Source organism: Vidua macroura, chromosome 6 (genome assembly GCF_024509145.1).
Source record: "Vidua macroura isolate BioBank_ID:100142 chromosome 6, ASM2450914v1, whole genome shotgun sequence".
In the NCBI taxonomy this organism is placed as follows: Eukaryota; Metazoa; Chordata; class Aves; order Passeriformes; family Viduidae; genus Vidua; species Vidua macroura.
The window spans coordinates 23,505,673-23,531,383 of NC_071576.1; the positions used below are offsets into that span (position 1 = coordinate 23,505,673).

The window sequence follows — 25,711 nt, forward strand, 5'->3', positions numbered from 1 at the left end:
TATAGCTCCAAGCTGGGATTTATAACTAGTGTGGTAGGACAGCTTCCCAGAATTTATAGGGGCTGACTATTTAGGCATTATTTTGATGACCAGTCTTCAATCCAGTGCTGAGACAAAATTAATTTACTGTTCTGATAATATGTTGTTCTTTTTGTTAGCTTCCCTCAATAATACTTATAGCTTACGTATGTATACAAATATGGATGTAGCTTATTTGGATGCTATTTTTATTTCATCTTAGTTTAAGACTTTTATGAACATCATAATAAAATCATGTACAAATGCCCTCCTGATACTTCTTCAGTAGGCAATAACAATTGACCAGAATGGATATTACCAGGCAAAAATCCTGACTGGATTCACTTAAGAAGTCAGTGATTTCCACACATTTGTTTCACTGACAGCACATTTGGCTCATCAGTTATATAACACCCTGCCTGTACACTTAACTTTTCAGGACAAAAGAGACATCTATCCACTTGGCTGCAAGGAAATGTTACTTTTCTGTCATGGACAATAATTTTGTTATAAAAACTAGGAAGCTGCCTGGGGAAAAGGAATTGTGCTATTGATCATTAAAACAAAACAAAAAAGAAGTAAATTTGGAGTTCCTAGGAATATCTATAGCTAGTAAAATAACGGAATTTTTTTAAATGATGAAAAAATTACTAACCACCCAGAGATAAGAAAACAAGCATTTGTACTAGGGATTTCTAAAGAACAAATTGTGCTGGTGAAACCTGATTGCTTTTTAAAATAGAATTGCAAAATTAGTGGCTGATGGGAACACAATGGATTTGATACATTTGGATTTTAGTAAAGATTTGATACATAAATCCTACTCAAAATTAATGCAAATGGGTTTGGCTACACCACTAGATGGAATGAAAAATTGGCTGGAGACCCACAAATAAAGGATAATGATGCATTAAAAGATATTGTGCTAGAGGAAGAGATCTCCCTCCCAGAGATCAGCAGTCAGCTCTGTCCTATTTAACACCTCTTGACATGACACCTTCTGCCTGAAAATCAGGAAATTTTGTTAAGAGACTGAAATATGGAAGGACATGAAGGATAGAGCAGCTGAAAACAAAATGGCATGCCAGTAAAAATACAAGTGTTGTCCAAACCACAGTATACAGTCACAAGGAGGTCCCTAGAAAACACCAGATGAGAATAACTGCAGCAGGAACCAATGAGATAGGAATTAGCTGTGTAGCACAGCAGAAAAACAGCTAAAGTGTTTGAGTTATAGAGCTGCAAATCACCCCAGTATGGAAAGATCAGAAGGTTTTTGCAGTATCTTTGTCCCATATATGCTTTCAATGAGGTCCCAGGCAGGTTTTGATGGTGTACCTGGTAGGGCAGCTCCCAGAATCTCTTTTGTCTCATGCTGGAGACAAAACTGCTGTAAGAGATTTTTCTCCCCAGAAACAACCAGTGTGGATACAGTGAAGTCAGCCTGATTTGGGAGGGAGGCTTTAAACAGATCCTTGTTCATTTTTTAGAAATTGTAAAACCAGGAAAGGAAATGACAGTAAAGCAAATTAAATGCATTAACAGCAGACATAAATCCCCATTTTCCTAATGTTTTCCCATTCTCTATCACTCACTCTATCCATTTGCAATTTCAGCTATTAATCATCTAATCTTAGCATCCATCCACATGGTGTACATGGGCGTCCCAATGACTTTTGAACCTGTAGGCTAATTTCAGACAACTTTCCAGGTAGGCAATGCATTTCAGTACATTTCTGTACATTTTATTACATTAATTGGCTAAGAAAGAAATCCAACGATTGCCCTTGCTGAAGTGTGGGCATACCTCCTGTAAGGCATCAGAGAATCCACACATTATGCAGTCTTGAGAGACACATCCACAAGCAAAACCACACTTCCTTGGCAGGTGCCACTGCTCATGAAACTTCTGCTTTTCTCTGACCTCCTTCTTGCTGAAAACCACCACCTCTTTCTATTTTCTTCCCTTGTGTTTTGACTTTTTCACTATTTTTCTTCATATACTGCATTTATAATAGTCTGCCTCCTTCACTCCTTTGCATTTGCTCCAACCTCCTGCCCATGCCTTGCTGTCTTTCAAAATGTACTTTTTTACCTGTCTTGGTCTCCTGTCTTCTAAGTTCCTAATTCTAAGTCCCTAATTCTTCTCACTTGCCTGTATTTTCTTTCAGTCTTCCATATCACCTTATTTCCACAGTTCTCTCCCACCAAAAAAACTTGCTAATAAGTATTTTGATACTTGCTAGTAAAATTCCTGTAAATCTTACCCAGATGCATACACAAATGGGATACACTAATATCTATTGTAGCAAATTCTTCCCTCTCCAAATTATTGAAGTGAATGAGAAAAATTATCTCTCTTTTGTTAGAGAAAATAGTTTTACGTTCCCTAGAGAGCCGCAGTGATCATTTTAATAATGTTCTGTGTGAAGGCAGGATCAGACCCACAGATCATCAGAGCAATAGCAAGATTTTCAACATGGAAAAATTAAGAAAACTACATTTTTCCTGCTTTGGTTTGTCAGCAAACATTTGGACTGAGCAACTGTGTATTTACAAGAAATCTGCAAAGTAGCACTTACACCCTCTGTGCTTGAGTGTAAAAGGCTCAGCAAGGTCAGAGTAAGTGTTCTACATCAGTGAAGATGTTATAATTATTTGTAGGGTCTCTGTAATGCTCATAGCTTTCTCCTAAATATGTGTGTACACCATGTACACTGTGGCAGTTAACAGTGCTGTGAGAAACCTTCATTCTTAGAGTTCTATTTTTAAATTCTCAAGTCTTTAACACTGCATAAAGTCTCTCAAAATTTAAATTCATAGAATAGTTCTTACAGGTCTTGAAAAAAAAGATTAAAATGTGTGGTACTGCACTGTAATTTACTGTTATTTAAATTTCTTACGCCTGTTGGTTGCTTAGGCATTTGCAGTTTTATTTATTTATTTACTTTAAAACCTACATCTATTTAATGAAATAACAAAGCAGATGGGAAGCAGTGGAAGGGCCACTTGACTGGGGCCAAGAAGTTACAGGGTTTGAACTGTGTTGGATAACCTCTAGCAAGACTCTTTACATCCTGATGTCTCCTTTTCTTCTCCCATTCTTTTACTGTTTCATCTTATAACCTCTTGAGGACAGAAACATTCACCTAATTATGTGTTTCCGTGATGCACAGCACAATAGAGGTCACCATGAATTAAAGGACTTTGGTAGTGCACTTGAGAACTCAAACTGCTGAAGAGATGTCCTCCAAGCACCACTCCAGCCCACGGGCCAGGTACCATACAACCAGGGAGTGTTAGATGAATGCCAGGAGGTCTCTGTGAAGGCCACAAGAAGCCATTGCACCCTTTCCCTCCATCTGCATATTTTCACCTCTCTTCACAATGTTCTTGAGTACTGCTAATCTGTATGATGGATGTTCTTTATCAGAGTGCCATCCTCACAGGGACACAAAACCAGCACTTTTTTTATGCTCAGTGGATCCTTACTTGCATTTGGAAGTCAGAAATTTGACATATTATCCATAGAGCAAGATGGCAGGCCAGTCAAATAGAGGTGTTGCAAGCAGGGACACCAATACTTCCTTGGGCAAAGAAACAGAGATAAATTGACAAAACCAGCAGTGTGTCTTTTCTCCTGGTGTCTGCCAGTAAAGCCCAATCTCTTGAGGAAGGCCTGACATGGGAATTGTCACAACCTTTACACAAGGAGGCCACTTGACTCCTGTGCTTTCAGAGCACAAAAACGGAGGTGGGTATGATGGTCTTTAGTTTTCTGCCAGTGATTTGTGACTCCTCCTTAGATCAAAACTGAAGTGGCCACATGGTATAACAGGAAGTTGTTTTTCCTTTTCAGAAACTGTTCTGCTTTGACACTGAAAAGCAGTGCAGACGTGGGTTTCACTGAGCATCCACACGAGAGCCTCAGCCCAGGAGAGTGCTTATGTTCAGACTTTTGCCTCTTTCTATTAACGAGGCAGCATAAAAGCTGCCAGCTCGCTAGAGTAAGGCAGGAGAAATAAAGCTTTTCTCCTTCCCTCTCTGCGTTTTAGTAAGAGGATTATACATCTCCTCCTTCTAGAATAAACCTCTTTGCAGAGAAGATACTTCTCAAGCCCTCTTTGGAGATCAGGATTCTAAGATCAAGACTCCTAAGATTCAAGCCATCACAGCAGCCAGTAGGAAATGAACCCCAGTTCATTTCCCAGTTAAAAGGGAAAGGCTTTTACAGCTCTGCAGGACTACAGGGCTTGGACAAAGGGAACATGCTGCTATGGCAAAAGGACCCTTGTTTGGTTCACACCTCTTGAAGACAGAAAAAATAAGGAGGCACAAGCACAAGGCAGAGTTCAAGCTCCATCCAAGATGACAGGAAACTGTTGGAAGGACACAAACCCTCCTGCTGGAACAGTTTCACCACCAGGGGAAAAAAACTCATAAAACTAAAGAGGGGACCTCTTGCAACTTTAACCCTTGACAAAGGATGTCTGAAAACAGTACCCAAGCATGCCTGAGTGCATGCAATGAATACATTGTTAAAAGAGAGAAAACAAATCAAAAGGTTTAAGACATGGTTATATGTTTTACTATATTTAGTCCAAAGATACAAAGGACCTTTAGAATGATCATAACATCCAAATCAGACTTAATCACTAATACATTTCGTAACTTTGGAAACATCAACCAGCAATTAACTTGTGCAAGTTACTCTGTTTACAAAACACCTATGTATTAAAATGAAAGTCTGTGTAATGAGTTAATACAACTACTTACTTCCACTGAGCCTCCTCAGCACACACTATTCTTCCCTTCTGCTGAGGACGTCTCAGCTGCTGTGACACTACAGACCTGCTCTGGCTCCTGCTTTATCTTCTGTCTCTCTCTTTTCCCTCTGTAGTAGGTCACTGTCTGCTGTCACTCTCTTTACTCTCACTGTAGTAGTTTCAGGCTAATGGAACAAAAGCACACATTTTAGTTTTAGCATTTTCTATGGCTCCTTTGGCAATCGTCTTCAACTACATTAACTTTTGTGCATCATTTCAATGTTGCCTAACTGGCTTTTGGAGCAAAACAATCATCCTGATGTGTATGTACGTCTTGCTGTTCATCTCAGACCATAAGCATCCCATCTTCAACACAGAGAGGGATAGTCTGATTCACCTCCATGTCACCTCTCATCTTTCCAGCTTTCTCCTTCCTGGCCACATTGAGAGCTGTGATGATCATAACAACTCTCAGGAGATACCTTTCTTGATAGCACCTGGAGGTCCTGGCAATTCCTCAGCTCTCTCCTTGCTACCCACTTTCCTGGGGCAGAAGCTGACACATTGTGCTCTATGAGAAGGGTCACTGGGGAGAAGGGACTGCTGGAGCTTGACCTGCTGCTACTGCAGTACTATGTCTTTTCCATCTCTCTGATGATCATTTTACTGGTTCTGCACTTTTGGATGGCTGATGGATGCATCATACATAACCCCCTTTCTGCCTGTACACACAGTGTTTGCCTGGCTTGCCCAGCGAGATGGTTGGGTTTTGGAAGCACCAGGTGCAGCTGCTGGGATGGCTGCTTGGAGAAACATTTGCCTCCTGAGCCCGTTAATTAGCACAGTAACGGTAACTGTGCTCCATTAGCCAACCCATGTGGCCAAGTCCCCTCTCCGTCCACCAGCCTTGCCCTTAATGAGAGCTGGAAGAGGGACACTCACAAAACACTGCCTCAGAATAATATTCGGCTTTGTCCACGCCGGTAACGAGAGCTGACAGGATCACTACGTCCATTTCTCTTCTAATTAGCACACTTCCACCTCGGCCTGAGCCAGCAGCCAGAGAAAAGCGATCGGACAACCGTACCGAATCACAAACACAAAGAGGCCCATTCCCCGTAATTAGGTGAGACAATCCCTCAGTCTTTTCTCGGCTGGAGCTTGCCGGTAAGACTCTCGCTGTTTTGGTAAGTCCCAGCAACACAAGTTACACGTCTCCCCAGGACACTAATAAGCCCCTAATTGTCTTCCGCTTCACACGGCTCGTACCATAGGTCTGACTTGGGGGAATTCTTCTAACGAGCGGCAGCCAGCACTCCCTGTGCCGCAGACGGACAGGGAGCCGCCTCTCGGGCACCGGCAGGAGAAGGGGGACAGCCAGAAACAGCCAGAAAAGCAATCCAGGCGCTGGGGCCCAGCTACATGGCACGGGGCCAGTAGCTGGGCATCAGCCACACGGTGCTGGGGACATGGGCCTTCTCCATCCTTTCTCCATCTCCACCGTCCACCTGCATGGTGGAAACCTGAATTCAACTCTAGACTGTCTTATCCTCTGTCATCTCCAGCAGTACACAGGTACTTGCGCTTCCACGCAGAAATGCACCATCAAAACCCAACATCTGACTGCAAAGATGTGCCTCAAGGCTCTGCTGAGGCTTGCTGCAAGCTGCCCTTAGAGAAATGCTGCACCTGGCATGGGCTTTTCTGCAGCGAGGCCTTGCCATGGGTCTGCCCAGGCAGAGTTCAGGCTGGGAAGGAGCATGTGAGTAAGCAAGGTCCTATCAGTTCTCATGTAAAGGAACATGGGCTGGGTCTCACAGGACAGGTTTCTAAAGATTCTCACAAAATTATTAAAAGCATGAGTTGTGAGGTGGGTTGATCCCAGCTCAAGCTCTCTTATCAAAACAAGGCAAAGAAAGACACATAGTGCCTCTAATTTTCAACCTGGCATTTTCTTCAGAAATTGTCATCAATCAAATATTTTCCAGCAAAACATTTTCCCTAATTTTTGATTACAAGCTCATATTGAGCAAAATATCACAGCTGATCCTGTTAAGGATACTCATAGCCTGCAGATCCATTTGCCTCCTGTGCAGCTGATTACAAACTGATCCCTTCTGCAAATCAGGGCTCACCTTGATTCCTCCCACAACGGGCCTCAACAGAAGTAATGTGTCCCATTTTCACATGTGCTATTTGGCTTCAGTGTGCAAAGCAGGGGGAAAAACCTAAGATAGGGTGACAAGCTGACCCATGCAGAGAGAAAGACAGGTGCCATTGCTTTCTCTGACAGGCAATTTGGCATAATCAATATACATATATATACATATATAGATATATACATATATATTAAAATAAATTAAAATTAGCTACAACTACGAAGTTACTTTACTACAGAGAGAGAGAAAAAAACTGAAGGCCACAAAACCAGGCAGCCTGAGCACATGTGGCCATTTGGTTTACTCTGTTGGTCTCTTGTCCCTCATTCTCATGTAGCTGGTGAGCTCTCTTCCTGCCTTTTCATACATAGCCTCCTGCATTTTGGGCTACCATAGTAAGTGGAAGATGGCAAATGACAAATTTCTGCTGCTTCAAATTTAGCTTAAACTTCTGTGATTATGAAGAAAACAGAGCCTGCTATTTTTGAGAGGGAAATCCTCCCTCACATATAAGCGTCTGCAAGTGCAAAATTTAATTACCCTATATTATTACGCCTACTCATCAGCTATGGGCCACAGAGCCAGCCTTTCAAGTGATACAGAACCAAGTCAAGTACTTTGTCCTCACAGAGATCTGGTCAATAAATAAGGTGCAAGGTCATTCTTATTACCCATTTTTTCTACTAGCAATTAAGTAAGGGCTTTCAAGCTCAGCCCTCTTCCTCTTTTCTGTCCCTTACTGGGGTGTCTATAACAGAGACAGGCAGGGAGCATTCTGGCTTCACTGGTCACTGATCTGTATTATAGGAATCAGCGGGCAGGGCAGAGGTCAACCACACAAACCCAACAAGAAAACGCCTATTCTGTACACTCATCAGCTGCCTGGAGTCAGTCATCCTCCTCAAAGAGACACATTGGAAAAGGTCAAGTCTAAAAACCAGCACTTTCAGTGGATGATAAAGTCAAGATGCGAAGGGATCCTGCCATGCTGAAAATCTAGCAAAATCTAAATAAAACTGACATTGTTGCACATATTCTATGCAGAATGTGGATTACATTCTATAACAACTGAATCAGTCTGGATCTCTGGCTACCTAAACTTTTAACTATCTTTATGTGGACTTTATAATTGGCCACAATGATTTGAGTTCAGAGTATTGCATTTCACATCCTCCTGAAAGAAACTCAAAGCACTGATGTAAAGATTGGCTTGCAGAAATAACGTGTTTCTAGAATAGGTTTGATTCCATGAAGCACAGCATTATGTAAAACCAAAAACCTTTATTTTCTTTGTCTCTCTTTTTAGACTTTTTTTTTTTCTCTTTTCTCACCTTCTAAAAATACCAAGGGCAATGTATATTTGGCATCACACATGCAGTACCTTTTGGATGTATCTGGCACCCTGGCTGCTGTATGTGCTGGGATGTGCACATAGGAGTGGGTGGGGGTGTTGATATTTCTGTGGTGGGAAGGTTTTGCTATAACAAAAATGTGTTTACAACATTTGCATTTTTCTTTGAATCTTTTTTATTGAACACAGAGTTGTTGCTCCATGGGAAGTTTCTGTCCAACTATAATTTTCCTGGACTGAAGATACAGAGACAACCTGCTAGAAAATTGTCTTTCAATGAATTATCACCTTCTACTAAAGATTATTTAATGACTTCTTCAAAAGTGTCAGTACAGACTGGCATATGAGGGTACAACACTAAGAAGTGAGGATTATTTTCAAACTCTATCAAGTTTGTATGCCATGTTCAGATAGCTCACTCAAAGATGTGACACGTTTTCCTACTACAAGTACCCTTTTTGCCTGAGGCTCCTATTTAGGAGAAACTCAAATGTGAGGCTGCTTGAAGTGCTATCTCTGGTGTTTTTGAATGACTGCTGGTTCTAGGGGAGCGTATGCATTGCTGTGGACTTTCTGCAACAGTAATTTGCAAGCTCTCTTTTTCTTTTGATTGTATATATCTAAAAACATACATTAGTTTAGAAGTATTACAGAAATGTTTATGGGAAGTTACTGAACTTTTGGGAGGCCAGGATTTCAGACCATGTGACAAAGATGAAATTTACCTTTTTCACATACTGCATAGGCCGATGATGGAATTGCCAGTGTTGGCATCACTGTCATTATGATTTGGGAAAATCATTGTTTGCCCAGCGCTAGTTACTGCAGGTGATGCAGATGAGATCAACTGCAAATCTGGCTGATGATCCTGTTCTTAGAGATACTCAAAACAAGATTTAGGCCCCGATGGTGTGAAAGAAAACAGCAGAGTAACAAAGTATGAGCTGCAATTAGGATGTACACACTTCACAGAATGCTTGCACTACGACTACTCTGCAATTTTGATTATGCCAGCTCAGGCTGTAGTAGAAGACAGACCATTGAACACTGTGAACACAAGGAAGGTGAACATAACCATGGAACAAAAACCATAGTAGAACCTGAAAAATCATGAGTAGTGCACAGACAGCAAAGAAGAAAAAATCCAAACAACTGTTCCTGACAATAAAATAAATGAAAGTTTCAAATTGTAATTATCAGGTAAGCAGATTTAAAACAACTTTCCCCCCAGCTTTTTTTTTTTTTCTTTTCTTTTTCTTTTTTTTTCTTTTTTTTTTTTCTTTTAAAAAAAAAATTTAACCTTTCTTTGTATAACTGAATTATGGAACTCACTATCCTGGGGCATTTTTCAGGTCAAAAGTACAGAAATATTAGGACTAAGACAAATTTATGGAGGGTAGGGTCTACTGTGGACCAGATTCAACTAAAACAGATTGCTGGATGCCGTGTAAGTTACCCTAATGAAAAATCACTGTGTAAGCCTTTTGTTTATATCCTTCCCTATCCTTCTACAACTGTTTATAAGCAAAGAGAAGATTACAGATAAGACTGGCTTGTGATTTGACTTGTAATAGCACCTTGCATTTTTACATAACATAAAGATCAGTAAAACCAAAATAAGGTTCAAATGTTACCTCCAAGATAGATTAGTCCATTTCCACTAATCTGTCATTCCTAGGTATCTTTTTGAGGGAAATACTAATCAAAGTTCAGAACTGTGAGTTACAGGACCGTTACAAAATTGTTGATTTTGTAATGGCAAAACACGGAGTTGAATGGAATATCACATTATTCAATTGCCAGTGCACACAGACTTTTATTTTGATAATGATTCACATAACAAACAGGAATTTCATCTCAGTTGGATTAGATAGCAAAGCACTTGATAGTCCAAGACTGAAGTGAATAGCCTTTATAAATGATTGTGTGTAACACTGGTATTTAAAAGGAACCAAATAAATACTGAGTTTACATCCAAGAAACTCACAGTAATATACCAATACATGAAAACACTTTATAAAACAATGCATCAGCTTGATTAATATTACCAAATCTTGATTTTCTTCATTGACACTCTTCATTCCCATCAGTAACAAAAAGTCACTCAGATTTTCTTGTACAGATAGGCAACTGCATGGATTTCAGGAAGGATAGAACTGAAAGGAAAAAAATGTGTTCAAAAGGGTATGAGAACCCTTAGTAGCATTTGGATATTGACAAATATTTATTTACTGATGGGAATGAACATCCACAGGCCAAACCCTGATGAAGTGTCATGCAGATAAGTGAAGAAGAGCCTGAGGAATAGTATTGCCTAAGTGGCCAAGCAAAATCTTTTGCATCTCAGAGAGCTATTTTGGAAACCCAGACAAATCTCTGAGGTTTGCATTTGCATATTATTAAACCAAACAGCAATAACATACAGAAAAAAATTCTCTGGCTAACACACAAAAATACATATAAATATTGTCAATAAAAAATAGCATCATTGACTCACCTCTACAGATGGTAAGTACAAAATCAAAAAATATCACAATTCTAAAGCATATGTTAATGGCTGCCCTATAGAAGATGATTACTGTGTATAACAATTTTTTTTTTAAAGATATGTATGTTACTAAAAACCACCTAGAGTCTGAAATTTCTCACTGCACATATCAGAAGATACATATATACTTCCAGGACAGGCTTTCATATATTTTCCTATATCCTCCTTTCAGATCTCAATTCCTTAATGTGTTGGACAAAGAAACCTCTATGAAATACTAGTGATACAGATGAAGTATCCCATTATGTCATATATGTGTACATCTATTACATATATAGTATACAAACTAAAATTTCCATCCAAATCTATAATTCAATGCTTAAAGCTACATCAACATCAGTATGCACCATCAGGTTTTTTTCTGTTCCTGAACCACTTTCAGCTTCTCTTCTCATTTATCTGTCTTAATTCTCATGTTCTCAAGGGATGGAGTTCCTGTTACGCTCAGCCCTGCATAAACTGTGAAGGACAGAAATAACTCTGTTAATTCTTAAATCAGGCTCCTGATATTTTTAAATTTTTGCAGGGTCCTTCCAGGATGTAGGATTTAACTACTTAAACTTAGTTAACCAGAGCTCTCCAAAACAAGCCTAGCTCTGACTGGAAATAACCAAAAACCACAGACTGTAAACCAAAGGGTCACCAGCAATTCAGTAAAACTCAGAAGTCTATTTGATCCAAAAAACTCCCCCTCTTTATTGCACACACACCCAAAAAGAGTCTCCTCTCTCTGCAAAGCCAGAAAAATGCAGTGCTGTAAGGACAGCCTGTTACATGTATTATTTCCAAATAATTTCTCCTCTCATACGTGACTACAGCCTGAGAAATTACATGTTTTGAAAAGCCTGCATGGTAAAAATAACATTATGTTACGTTTCAACATTATGTTGTATCCTAAAAAAGAACACATTTACTAATGCTTAAAATGTTTTTTTTTTTTTTCTAGGAAAAGGAAAGAGGATGGAATGAAAACAAAATTCTCTTAAATAAAACAAAAAGTCTGAACATGCTCTATACCTCTTCCAGGGGGTGAATATGTAGCAGTGCATGAACAGAAGAAAAAGGCATTAAACTGCAATCACAGTGTTCTGAAAGGGAGCAGCTCACAGAAGTTTCTACCTTAAAAATTCTGGTTTTGTAGGAGAAGAAAATTTTGAGGTGCTGGTTTATAAGCAATTAAATATGCCACAAAACATTATTTTCAGAAACATTGAGATCCTGTATAGGCAGACCATCTTCACAATGTAGCTAACAGTCCTGATGCCACTTCTTGGAGTGATAACTGAAAACATTACCATCTTTCAACTTTAGAACTCTTTCCAGTTTTTAGCCCTGCAAGAAGCAAAGAATTGCAGAGGACTGACAAAGCTGTTTCTTTGTGTACTGGCCAAAGCTTCAGCGAGGATATCTTCCGTGAGACACAATAACACTTCTTACTCCTTGTGGTCTGTTAGTTTCAGTTTCACTCAGAGAACCACTCAGCGGTGAAATGAAGCTCCTGGCACACCGAAGGTCTGGAGTTCTTCCTCGGGGTACCAGACGTGCTTCTCTGAAGGCAGTGGGCAACTGGAATCTAATGCAGAGACTGCACTTGGCTTCTACACTAAAAGTATGTGCTCCTGCTGAGCCAGTGCTCCTGGTTGATCCACACCCCAAACTACGCTCAAATCCTTCAGCACAGACATCACACACAGGAAATCAATGCATCTAAGACAAAAGACAAGACCTCATAATAGACACTAGCCATTATGTGTGTACTTCAAACAGGCTGCCCCTGAGAGCAGCTGAATACGGACACTGGCTGTTCATTGAACTGCTCATTGAAACAGCTGCCTGTGTCACAGCATGTCAGGGCCAAGTCCTCCTGTTGGACATCCTATGGTCAGATGAAGTCCAAATTCCAATGCAACCAACTGCAGTCCCTGTGACCTGGATATATTGTACATTTCCCCCATAAAGAGATGAGCTGTGGAAGCAAAAAGAGATGCTTGCTTCTGAAGGTCCAGAGCAAGAGCCTTGTTCTTCTTAGACTTTCTGGGCTTCATCTGGATCTGCAGTACATAAAATGACTTAGTTGGGGTATTTTCATCCAAATGTTAGATGCAGCTACTTTTTGGGTTTCTCTAGGATGTTCAGGAATTTCCCTCGAGTCATTTCTCTGGCTGAAATCACAAGAGAGGAAAAATAAATCAGTACTTTTTAATAAGCCAAGAAACTCAAACATTTGTATAATCTGTATAATTGTATAACATATTCTAACCATAGGATAAGAAATTAATTAAGATTTGTGCTTGTACCAAAACTAAGAATTATTTTATTTATCTGTTAAAGTGGAAAATAAATAAAACTGCATTTCAGCTTGAATTCCTGACATGCTACAAATGCAGGCAGGGTCTGGAATCTTCTAAACTCAGCAATAATTCCCACAGGCTGTCTCATTACATACAATCTATGCTTTCTATTCCTACTGCATTATGCTATTGCAGCACCTCCTTTTCCCTGTACTATCCATCTCTGAATGGTGAAATCCAAATCTCCATCACTCTATCTCAGCACAATTGTTCCTGTATGTTATAATCTGTCAGAGATTATGGAACTCTCTCTTTCTCTGTTTCAGGATTATTGGTCCCTGGATGATGTGATCTTCAACAGAAATTAGGCAGCATTTTCTCTCTCTCAGCAGTGTCAGACCCTGGATGCTGTAATATAATGGGGTTTATATTCCTTCAATGTAGTTCATCTATGGATAGGGTAATAAAGTAAAGTTTATAGAGCTTTGGTCTTCTCTTTCTCCCTGCGTTGTCAGTCCTTCGATGTTTAATACAGCAAGGCAAGGCTTGTATGTCTTTCTCTCGCTCTTGGTACCATCAATCTTTGGTAGCTGTACTACTGCAGGGTTTACACAGCCACTTTTCTGCATGAGACATTTCTGACTTGAGAACTCACAAACTCACAAGCTGGCAGAGCAGCCCTCATACTGTTCTTGTCTTGCAATAATAATACAATGCATCAAAGACAGCACCATTAGCAACTGAGGCCTGGAGAAAGACAATCTTCCTACTGGTGCCCTTCCATTTCTTTTCAGTAAAGGTGTAAGCTTTGTGCTGGACTGGCAGGCATCAAAACATGGAGAGTTTTATTCACAGGAATGCTGAAAGCATGCATGTTTCCCACACCTAGTCTCAAAGACAGTCTAGAAGGAGAAAGGAATTAATTTTCTGTTTTATCCATTCAACTCCTGACTTCTCTACTGAGATAAGCATCAGAAATTAAGATTAGCATAAAAACTGGAGGTGGGTTTGTTGATGTTGGGTTTTCTTTTGACATTACTGATTATCTATCAGAACAGAACTAAAATGTAATAAAAATGTTCAGCTTACAATTCTCAGAGTGCACTCAGATAAAGACATTTTGTTATTGTTTACATAAAAGTTAGAATTTGTGTCTTAAAGCCTCTTTAAATTATTACATTCTAATTTGTTTACACAAAATTTTATCATGAGGTATTGTCATCAGCAAAATCCTTGTAAAACAATTAACTGTATTTAAAAGTATATGACCTGTCTGTTACATACTGATACTTGTAGGCTGCAAAGTCCACTGTCCTGAATGGAAGATGCTTCAGACTGGCTGGAGGTTCAAGCAGATCACTGCACTATTTTCTTGCCTCATGCCTCCAGCTGTGAGTTATATCACCTGGGATCCTGATTCTGATGCACAGCACGAGCTACCACAAAAGTACTCATTTGTACCTCTACCTCCCTAACCCCAAGATAACCTGTATGTTTCAAGTGCTGCTGAAGTGACACAGGGGTAGAAGGTGCTGCTGAAGAACAGAGAGGATTGGTATTTTGTCAGGCACTAAGTTGTTATGCCCAAAGAACATGACTAAATAAAACTGAAAGATTTGTAAAATTTCAGTATGGAATAGATTCTTAGTTCTTTGACACTTCCCTGCCTTGCTCCAACAATAGTGCACGATTTTAAAACACTCTTAATGAGAAAAGCACATAAACTGAACTGTAGTTGATAAAGTGGAAAGTTTTCCAGAGTGCAAGTCCCATACAGGAGATATACGAATGCATGACAATTCTGTTCCCCCAAAGAGGGCTGCACCCTATAAATCAGGCAGAGAGCATAGACTCCTTCTGTGTGCTGAGTGAAATTACTGTGGGTTGGAGGCTGCTCCAGAGCACGTGCCTGCCTGTTCACTTGTCATCGGAGATGTTAACATTTCTGATTAATTCACAGACCTCTCATTTTATTCTTCATTCCTTTATCCTTGCTATCCTGTTCTGCTGCAGCTTAAAGATTCTTACCGACCTGCTACAATAATCACCACCCGCTTCCCCCCCCAACCTGGTGAAATTGTTTAGTGATGCCAACCGCGCTTTTAATTTGCAAGACATCAGACACAGAGGTAATTTATACCAACATCTGTTCATTTCTGACTTCTGAAACAAACTCGCACATGCTGCTACAAAATCCCATTAGGAGCAGGAGACAGCCTTCTGCTATTCTGTATTCCTCGTCTCCTCACAGACTCAGGCTTGCAGCAGCGCTTTATTTTTAAAGATATGATGCCAAACTGAGAAAGAAAAAGGACCTTTTATCTTTGTATATGTATGAAAATGGCCAGGAAGTAACATCCTCATTTGACACAAAAACCGCAGCCAAACTAAGGGCAAGTTTCCACAAGCATTAACAATCTTGTCTTCCCTGCTTCAGCTGCTTCTCTTATTGTCCAAGAACCACAGTTCAATGTATTCCTGGTAAACACAGGCCAAATTTTTACTACATGGTACTGCGTTCAAACATCTTGGCTATTCCTTCACCTTTGTTTCTTTTTAATCTGCACTGGAGGTATGATTTGATGAATTTTGCACAGTAAAAGGCTCTAATATTAAACTGATTTCTCTGCTCAGTATTGCTTCTGAGAAATGAATTCTTAATAATAGGAATATAATTTCCATTGGGGTCTTATGGAGCTTGCTGGAGTGAGGGAAGAGCCTGTGAATGAAGAAACCATCACCCACATTCCAAATATGATTGCAGGCTAAGAGAGATGGTAAAACCAGCTTTAAGCATCTACCCAAGGGACCAGCAGAAGCCATTTGAGTAGTAGACAGAGGTGGATTTTTTAATTAAAAGGTTGGACAAAACTATAGTGAAAACCTCAGGGATTTTTTCTTTACAATGGTAGTTTAAACCATGGACTTCAAGGTTTGAGCACAGGTTTCATTGTACCAGCAGACACACACTACAGAGGCTGCGCAGCACAAAACAGAAACGTGCATCTGCATGACAAGTCACGATTTACAGCCTTGCTTATGCTGTGCATCTACTAGAATAGAAAAATCAACAATGGATACCATTGCAATAGCTTGGATACAAATTAACCCCACCTACTAGGGAGAAGGAAGACACTGAACTCCACAGAAAAAACCACTTTAGGTTGATAACAGCACTGGTTGCTCTGGAAGTAGTGCTTGAATAAACTCCTTCAGATAAATGTATTGAAAAATATTATAAGGCTATTATAATTAACAGAGAATGCTGTACTGTAGGGATTATGTTTGCTGCCTGGCAAAGATCTGCCAAGCAGATCTCAAGAACAGGTACTGCATAGGAAAGGCTGGGCCTGAAAGGAGGAAGAGACATTTCTACTTGATAGGGGAGCAGAATAAGGTTTAATATAATCTCCTCTTTAGAACTTCAATCCCTCAATCCCACATTTAGCCTTGTTGCCTCAGGCTCCGTTTTTACTACAATTGTCCCCAAGCTGCCTCTCCGCAGTAAATTTTATAGTTGCTGGTTGAAAAGATTCAGTAGTACAGATTGATTTCCTACAAGTGAGGAGATGAGGGATTACCAAAAGCAGTCCTGGTTAACAAGATTGGGTGCAGAATCTCCTGCTAGAGCAGCCCACTCTGCCAGTGCTTTGCATCCTTTCACTATGACATATGGGTTTCATTACACAAAGATTTTCCTGATTTTAACTTGGAGGCGATTACATTGGAAACTCAGAGCTATCTTTACATCTGTAGCAATTTAAAGGTTAAGTAACTTTTAATCAAATGACAAAGACTCATAATGTTTTTTTCCTCGATTGAAAATGAAAACTGCTGTTCCGGATATTCCTTCCACTGACAATTTAATTAGAAAAAAAACACTGCCCTGGAGACTGGGGTCCAGCCTGATTGCTCCCCATAAAAAGCCTTCTCACACATACAACAGCACAGGACATACTGTGTCATAAGGTCTGGATAGCCAGGAAATAATGGAAGGATTTACTGCTTTAAAATCAGCAAGGAAAACAGTGACTTATATAAGCAACTTTCATCCAGGAGAATCCTAAGTAACACACATACTTGCACACTTCTTAAACATAATATACACTTAAATATATCCACAACACACTTGGGGATAAAGTCTATGTAAAAGATATAAGTGACAGACTGCATTTATCACACAGTCATCATGAACATTATACCTTCACTGCTTACCACTTCTGGGCTTATCTAAAAATCACAAAACAAAGCCTGCGAGTATCTTCAAATTATAGATACTTTAATACAAAGTCACTTGCTAAAGAAGCACTTCTTAGCTTCTCTCCCAGATGTACAACTTATGGGACAAATTTGACTGTGATCCCTCTCTGACCTGAAAATGTAGCTTTGCTGAAATCTAAAGGTCTTGCTACTAATAAAACCCAGAAATACAATTAATGTTTTTAGCTCTGAAATGACTTGTAGTGTCACATTTTGAATGCTACTTTCTTGCCTACAAAAAGGCTATTTTAGGCACTGTTATACTTCGTTAGCTTATCAGTTATTCCTCTCATGCAGTTGTACTTATGGTAGCTAAAGAACTTGTTTTTCAGCATGGAAGGATTCCTTTAAAGTACTAATCATGCACCCTCAAAATACTGCTGTGTCCTTGGACTACACAGAAAACAAAACTAGAAAGGTTTATTTCTGAAGCAGTGTCAATGCAAATTACCATTTTATGGCAAAGAATATGAATTGCAGAAAGACAGCAGAACAGTTCTCTGGTTTTTAACCTTCTATCACAAGAATCTGTTGCATCAGAAATGGCTTCTTATGTGCTGAGATACAATGTTAGGAAGAATTCACAATGATTCTTTTTCTTAGTTGACAGGACATAAAAAAGGCCTAGAGGAATCTGCCTGTGAACGACTGTAGGAGTTTTGCTTGACTGAACTTGTGAAAGCCAACTGCAAAGTCACACCTTTCAGCTGGGCTCAACTAATACTGCATGTTGAAGGAAAACAAAAAAATAAGTCGGGGATGAGAGTTGAAGGCAAAAAGGTAATTTAAAACCATCAAAAATATTTAAGATTGACATTATTACTGAACAGCCCTCAAAGAAAAAGAGGCATATGACAGGCAAAACCAAGAGAATATTTTTACCCAGATGACATAATCTGAACTTCTGTCAGAGAGACAGAAGCTGGTTCCTGCAGATCTATCCCAAACCAGACCCCTAAAATCCTATCACCACCTGGTACCAGCTCACACCTCTTTCTTCATGGAAAGAGCTTCAATTACTCTGCTATCTGCTGTCTACTTCCTAATATAAGTGTCAAATGAGCTACTAGTTGAAGACTGTTGGCCTTTGACAAATACTTACCAGTGAATGCTACCCCAAGCCCAGTCTCACAGAGAGTTGAACTGCCATCTCAGGAGAGCAGTGGCTAGTGAAAATAAGGTCAGTCACCTTCACTGCAGGCACAACTGGCACATGCATGTACTCCAAGCTGTGCTTCAGTAACTGTTATACTGACACTGAAGATCCCTGCAACCACCTAACACTCCTGAAACACATTCCTCAGCTAAGACAACAGAATCAGCATAAACCTCCAGGTGGAATAAGCTTGCATTACCATGGCATCTCTCAGTAATCAGTATCAAAGCACTTGCAAAGTTTATCAAGCCTTACACTATTCTTGAAACATACAGTGATTTAATTCCCACCTCAGAGATGGGATCACAGCCTCAGTACAGATTGTTGTGCTTTCACCTCAGCCAGCAACCAAGCCCTGTGCAGCCATTTGCTCACTCCCTCACCAGCAGAATCAGGGAGAGGATCAAAAGGGTAAAGCTGAGAAATTTGTGGGTCAGGATAAGGACAGTTTAACAGAGAAAGCAAAGCAAAACAAGGAATTGATTCACTGCTTCCCGTGGCAGGCAGGTGTTCAGCAGTCTCCAGGAGCGCATGGCCCCATCACACATAATGGTGACTTGGGAAGACAAACATGGTCACTCTGATCATCCCTCCCCTCCTCCTTTTTCCCCCCACTTTATACATTGAGCATAATGTCATGTGGTCTAGAATATCCCTTTGCTCAGTTTGGATCACCTGTCCCAGCTGCATCTCCTCCCAACCTTCCATGTACCTCAAGCCTCTTTGCCAGCGTGGCAGTACAAAAAGCAGAAAAGACCTTGGCTCTGCTCACCAGTAACAAAACCATCTCTCTATTATCAGCCTGTGTTCAGCACAAATCCAGAACACAGGCCCATACCAGCCACTGTGAAGAAAATTAACTCTACCCCAGCCAAAACTAGCACAAGATGTATGCAAAAGGATTCAGCAACTGTGCTAGAATTCAGGATCTGAAAGATGAGCTGTCAAGTCTTGCTGCAGCATTTTTAAATAATAACACCCCCTTGGTACAAAATATCAGTGTCCTCCCCTTGGTGAATGAGACAGCAGAATGTGCCTTTATGTCAGCTGTACTTCAGAGTCTGGCATGGCTTGTTTTGAAGTGCCAAAGAAGGTAAAAGCTTGCACAAAGCCAGGCTGTGAATCGGAGCAGGTGAGCACATGGACTGCTCCTCCCAGTATGCTATGAGAACAGTCCTCTCTGACAGAGAAGTGGTAAATAGCTGAGACTGATAAAGTTTTAAACCACTGAAACACTTTTGTGAGTGTTAGCTAGAGCTTTAAGAATTGTCATCAAATACCTAATGCCTTTCTGAATTGTGAAATCCTCACGTGACCTCTTTCCACCTTGTTTTTCTCCACATATAGTACTCATGTTTTTTCTTATACCTGATAAGAGATCTCAGAGATCATTCAGGATTATTCAGTGACAACAGATCTGCTGCAGATTAATAAATCCGCAAAAATGTTATTGTTGCTATCAATAAATACTAAAATTATATCTACTCTAAGAAAAATTAGATTCCTTCCCTGCAGAATAACCAGATTTCCCTACCTTGCACGGAGGTTACCATTTTGTTTGCATTCAGTTGCAAACTGTGATGTTCACAGAGCTTCGAATGCTGAAACTACAAACAGTATTCACTCACATTCAGATGGGCAGAGTCAGTCAATGAAATGCAAGGGGCAAAGACAACCCTGCCAATGACCAGGGACTACCAAACTTATGTTCCAGGCCACAGATACTAGGATGTGCAGGTATTTTGTCAAAGTGACTCTGATATTACAGTAAATTCTTACAGTACCTTCCAATTCTAGGAGCTGCCTGCAGCCAATATCTTGTAGGACCAAAGATCTGATCCCTTTGACCCCCAAAGCAGGGAAAGAGTTACATCTTCTCTCTGCAAAGCCAATAAAAACCTCTTGATTATAATTTAGATAAGAGCCACTGGATTGAATAATAATGTCTGAAACTCCCCTGGCTGTTTCACCTTGAGACGTCCATCACTGGGTTAAACATGATGCTAATTGCATTTGGATTGATTAATTTCTCTCACTCCTGTCTATTCGAATAATGCTTAACAAAATAATCACAGCACCCAGAGCCAAATCTTCTCCGTCAAAGGAATGAAGCCATCAGAACCAGCAGAGATGAAAGAAATGAAGATGACCCGTAATTACTGCTACGGTGATATCATTACCATATTACAGAAAATGAGTGCACGTGGGGGGAGCGGGGGCTGCGATTATTATTTATTTTTTAATGGAACCTCACATCCCAAGAATACAGATCCAACACAGTGAGTGGAGCATACACAAATACAGAACTAAAAAATTATTGTGCATTAAATTGCAACATACAGTGAACACTAGGACTCCTGATACATCAAGCATCCTGTACTGTGAGCTGCTGTTTATTCACTTCACTATTTTTTCATTGCAATAATATTTTGTGTATGACTAGCATAGAGATTTAAGATGCCTCTCTTCCCAAAAAGGTCCTCAAGGGCCTGCAGCAGAACTCATCCATAACTTTGATGCAAAAGTCATTCTTTTTTAATATTACTACAAGTCATCTTATTTTCAATGCTGGCATTCAGATTTTTAAACCACAAGACCTAATTTGATGCTCAAAGAAAAGCTATTATGCAAGAAATTTTTATTCTTCAATGCTGATTCCTCTCTGAAGGCAGTTATAAACTGCATCGCCAGCCACAGTAGATCACTTTCAACCATGCAATATGCTGGTTCTGTAAAGATATCAAATGTATCAAGTCTGGAAGAATTTAAAGCAGGATTTGAAAAAAAAGAAAACCAAAAAACCGCAAACAACCAAACCCACAACCCTAACATGCAAATGGAAGGCCTTCTGCTCCCTTTATTCTCCAAAATACACTCCCAAAGCCCCTATCATTTGTGAAACAAATAGCTTGGCAATTGTGTAAGATCTACAGACACCTGTGCACTGCAATTCTAATTGTGGTTTATACACTTCACTTCTCTCAGTGCTCCTTATGTCTGCCCCCTAGACTCAGACCAAAGGAAAAAAAAATACACACAAGTAGCAGCTTAAAATATTTATTCTGGAATAAAGCCAAGGTCAAATACACAAGAAAATTTTGCATGCCAAAAATGTCAAGACCTAAGACCAGGCACTGACTCATGAAGCTAATTAAACACAGAAAAATTATTTTCAATTATTTTGTAAGGCTGAAATTAAAAAAAAAAACTTAGTTACACTTCTAATATTAAAAGCAGTAAGAAAAGCAATTTTGCATCAAAGCTGAGGATATTTTCAAATATACCTGAAAGGTACTTTACGAGTATAAGTTATCACTGGAAGAGCTACAAGTTGGGAGAGAGCTCTGACCACCAAATCCCACAGATACCACAACTAAACAGCAGAATAGGGCCATGTTTTTACAAGAAGTACTCTAAAGAAGGGCCTTTTTTTATTTGCTTGTACCAAAAAGAAAATAATCTCATCCTGGTTTCCAACACCTGCAGTGGATCAAGAGTTCTTGATAATTCAGATTTTCTCACCAGAGGATCTCAAGGAAGAATCTCAAACAACATGCAGGAATGAGATCAAAACTGTTTGCACTAGAATTCTCAGGCATAAAACGCACAAAGAAGCTCAGCAAAGTGGTCTGTGCTGAACATACACACAAAAGCCAGGTATGAAAGGTTTCTGGAGATGAATGGGCCTTTCTCAGAAGGAATGGAGGCAGAAGTGCTCTGCATGCTGCCACAACACAGTGCACCACAATGCCCCTGCCTGCACTGGGGAACACGTATTTGCTGCTGGGGGCAAAGCAGGTGAACCCTGAGAGTAACAATTTTTTCAAGTTTCATCAGTGGCCAGGGCATGGAGGCTACAGCCAAATCTGAGCCCATGAGCCAATAGAAACAAAGAGATTAAGAGTTATTAGGAACAGAGAGAATTACATATTTACAGTACAGTTACTGAAAAATAATCGTGTAATGATTATGTAAGTCCCTATATTCCTTTTGGCTAATAACGCTGGGATACAAGCTGTATGGTTATGCAAGCCAGGGCACACAAATCCAATCAGAAGACATCAAGGCTTGTTTACAGGGAGGCTTGCAGCACTGGATCAAGAATGGTACAGCTTCCTTGACCTCCAAAAGGTAGAAACCAGCCCTTGTCAATAGGTTAGCTAGTGGCCTGAACTGTGAAGGAGAACTGCATTTTAAAATTTAACTTCTGTCAACAAACTTAATGGAAACAGCTATCTAGATCAAAGAAGCTCATAATATGGTAGTCTGTATTTATTTGTCCAGAAGTATGTCTTTACTTTAAAGAGCAGACTAAATCTTTAAAATGTTTTCAAATCCCAAGATTCCTTATTGAAACATTTTTCTGTTTAGATGACTGCAGCCCTTGACAGAACAATGCATTATCAGTATTGGAGGCCTCTATGAAAAGAAGATTCATGGGTTTTGACTGAAAAATACTATTTGATTTACACATTGATTAGACAAAGATTACTTTTGCAATGAGTATGATAAAACACATGACATTACATAGAAGACTTCCAAACTTTCCAAAAATCCACGGAAAAAGTCTGTATGGCTAAATATATGCAAATTACTGAAATCTCAGTGTTCCAAGGTCAAATTCTCAGGCTTTGTTAAGAGAGAACTATGGAAGAACAGTAATATGCATTTTATGGGCTGCAGAAGAAAACCTTCACAACTATCTCCATCTTTTAATTCTTTCCTTCATGTGAATCAAAGGTACTTCATGTAACTATTACCCTATTACTATCCTCAAACCTTCCCAGTATATTCACTGCTTGCTTTATTCCAGCACTTTAAGGTATATTATTTAAGTTATTTTAACTCGATAAGTCTCACGTGTTCTGCTCACTACAATACTCTTCTGGCAGCAATACCCTGAGCTGAGGAGTATCTGAGACCCTAGAAGAGGATTCAGGAAATTCAAAACCATCTTTACTAACTCCAAACTGGTCACAAGACACCAGAGGAAATGCACTCATTTAGAAATGGTACAGGTTTTACAGCATCCAAATGCTAGGAGAGTCAAGTTTGAACGAATAGTGAAAAACTGTTATTACTCAGAGAATCTATGGACTAGTGTTAATCTGACCTACTTGATAATCAAACTGTAATACACTCAAGGCTATTTGGAATGGGTATTCAAATCTAAACAATGTAGGTTCTGCTACAATTATTACAATTTAGCTGCTAACGAGCTTAAAGGCAACTGGGTAAGGCTTAACTGTAAAAGCAGATGTAAAAGATATACTCAAAAATACCCTCTCAGATCCACAAGGAAATGTGAGAACATTTTTCATAAACATCCTCATGCTTTTAATATCAATGAATTTTGAAGAAAATATCAAGAATCCAAGAAATACAGAGGGTATTGGAGTTGAAGATATCTCCTGAGAGTAGAGGCCATAAGAAACTCCAGTTTTTTGAAACCCAGAAATAAAGCCAAACAAAACATCATTATAAAACAAAAAAAATCACTGTTTTTTTTTCTCCAGAAGGTCTACTGAGAGTAGCCCAGTAAGCTTTGGTACTCATCTGCTTCCAAAAAATCCCTTCATGTTTATTTACAGTCCATGCATACCGCTGGTCTGAGGCCACGTCTACCACTAGGTACTTCTCTTATAAAAGCTGAATAAAAGATAGCAGCAACACTGCTATCTTTTAATGAGCACAGAATTGGTTTTCATCCACTATGAGAAAAAAGAACACTGCAGCAAAGCAGACAGCAAACCTTCTACAAGACAGCTCAGAAAGGAAAGCAGAAGGCAGTGCCTCTGCTTTGCTGTGAAAATGGCCATGAAGAGTCTCCATAGATTTGGTGACTGGAAGCACTGCTCTGAGGGTTGAGGGGCACTGAAAAAACTTTGGAAGTCAGGAGAACTCTGAAGACACCATGATCCAGTGACAATGGAACTATCAGATGTATTTAGAGTTAGGAAGGTACAGCAGAGTAGAAGAGGTATAATAAAATGAGGATACAAGGAAAAAGTGCTTAGTGACGAAAATGTAATCTACCAGAAGAGAACAGATCAAATAAGGTATACAATACAATATCATATGAGGAAAGTTGTAGAGAATCAGATTTGATAGAACCTTGGCAGGTCTCCAGTTAATGTTCTGTCCAGAACAGACAGACTGCTCAAGGCTTTATCCAGTCAAGCCATAAAAACACCCACAGATGGAGACTGCACAACCTCTCTTGACAATCCTTCCAATACTTGACTGTTCCATGCTGGAAAAGTTTTCTCTTGATTCCAGTCAGAAATATTCTTGCATCAATTTAGAGTTATTGTCTCTTGTTCTCCCACAGCCTGACTCCATCTTCTCAAATAACCTCCCTGCATGTTCTAGCAGGCAGCTATCAGGTCCCTGTGAGATCACCTCTTCTCCATGCTGAATTTTCCATTCCCTTGGCCTCTTTTCACAGGGCAAGTGCTCCAGCCCCTGATCATCCTGGTGGCCCTCCACTGAACTCACTCCAGTTTACCAACATCTTCTTCGTGCTCGGGCATGGAGGACACCACTGGATGTGGCATTGCAGACACAGATGCATCACTTCCCTGGATCTTCTGGCCACGTTTCAATCAACAGATGTATATACAGCCCCACATTCCTTTCCCATATACTACCTACTGTATTCCTTTTCAACACTGTTTCCTTGCCTTTAACCTTCTACCTACCCACTGCTTTGCTTAATGTTCCAGGAAACCCAAGTACCATAGGTAAGAGTGAGGGCATTTTATGCCCTGAGACAGGGAAGGAACTATTTGCTCCTTTAAGTTTTAGATGCACACATTAATAAACATAAATTGTAAGCTTTTTTATTTTTTAATTAATGTGTTTTTTATTTTCACATAAGCCAGGTACTAGACATGAAACTCTTGGGGCAACCCAGAGAACTATCTGTTGAAAACTAAATGATAGCTTGGCCTGCTACCCAGAAACATCCATCACCCAGCCCTGTTCTGCTGGGATTTGTGTTGAATGACGTCCTCTACAGGTTAACAATTAGTTTTTAGCATAAGAGTCCTGTGCCATCGTCATCATCTCCCCAGGAGACCAAAACAGGCTGAGTGATTTTTAGATTATATGGTCTGATAAGACACAGGCTCCTGACTCTCTGTGTGCTTGTGCCATGCAG

At 39.8% G+C, this 25,711-nt stretch overlaps 1 protein-coding gene across 2 annotated transcripts in view; it reads right to left on the bottom strand.

Annotated features, from left to right (window-relative positions):
• LIN52 (lin-52 DREAM MuvB core complex component) overlaps positions 1-25,711 on the bottom strand; it is a 78,947-nt gene that overhangs the window by 29,347 nt on the left and 23,889 nt on the right. The window contains exon 6 of one of the 2 annotated variants that reach the window (XM_053980396.1): positions 10,091-13,004. The exons of the other annotated variant lie outside the window; for it this stretch is intronic. Coding sequence (XP_053836371.1) covers positions 12,949-13,004 — 56 coding nt within the window. The 3' untranslated portion in view covers positions 10,091-12,948. Of the gene's footprint in view, positions 1-10,090; positions 13,005-25,711 lie in introns of those variants that run through there. 2 annotated transcript variants of the gene reach the window in all.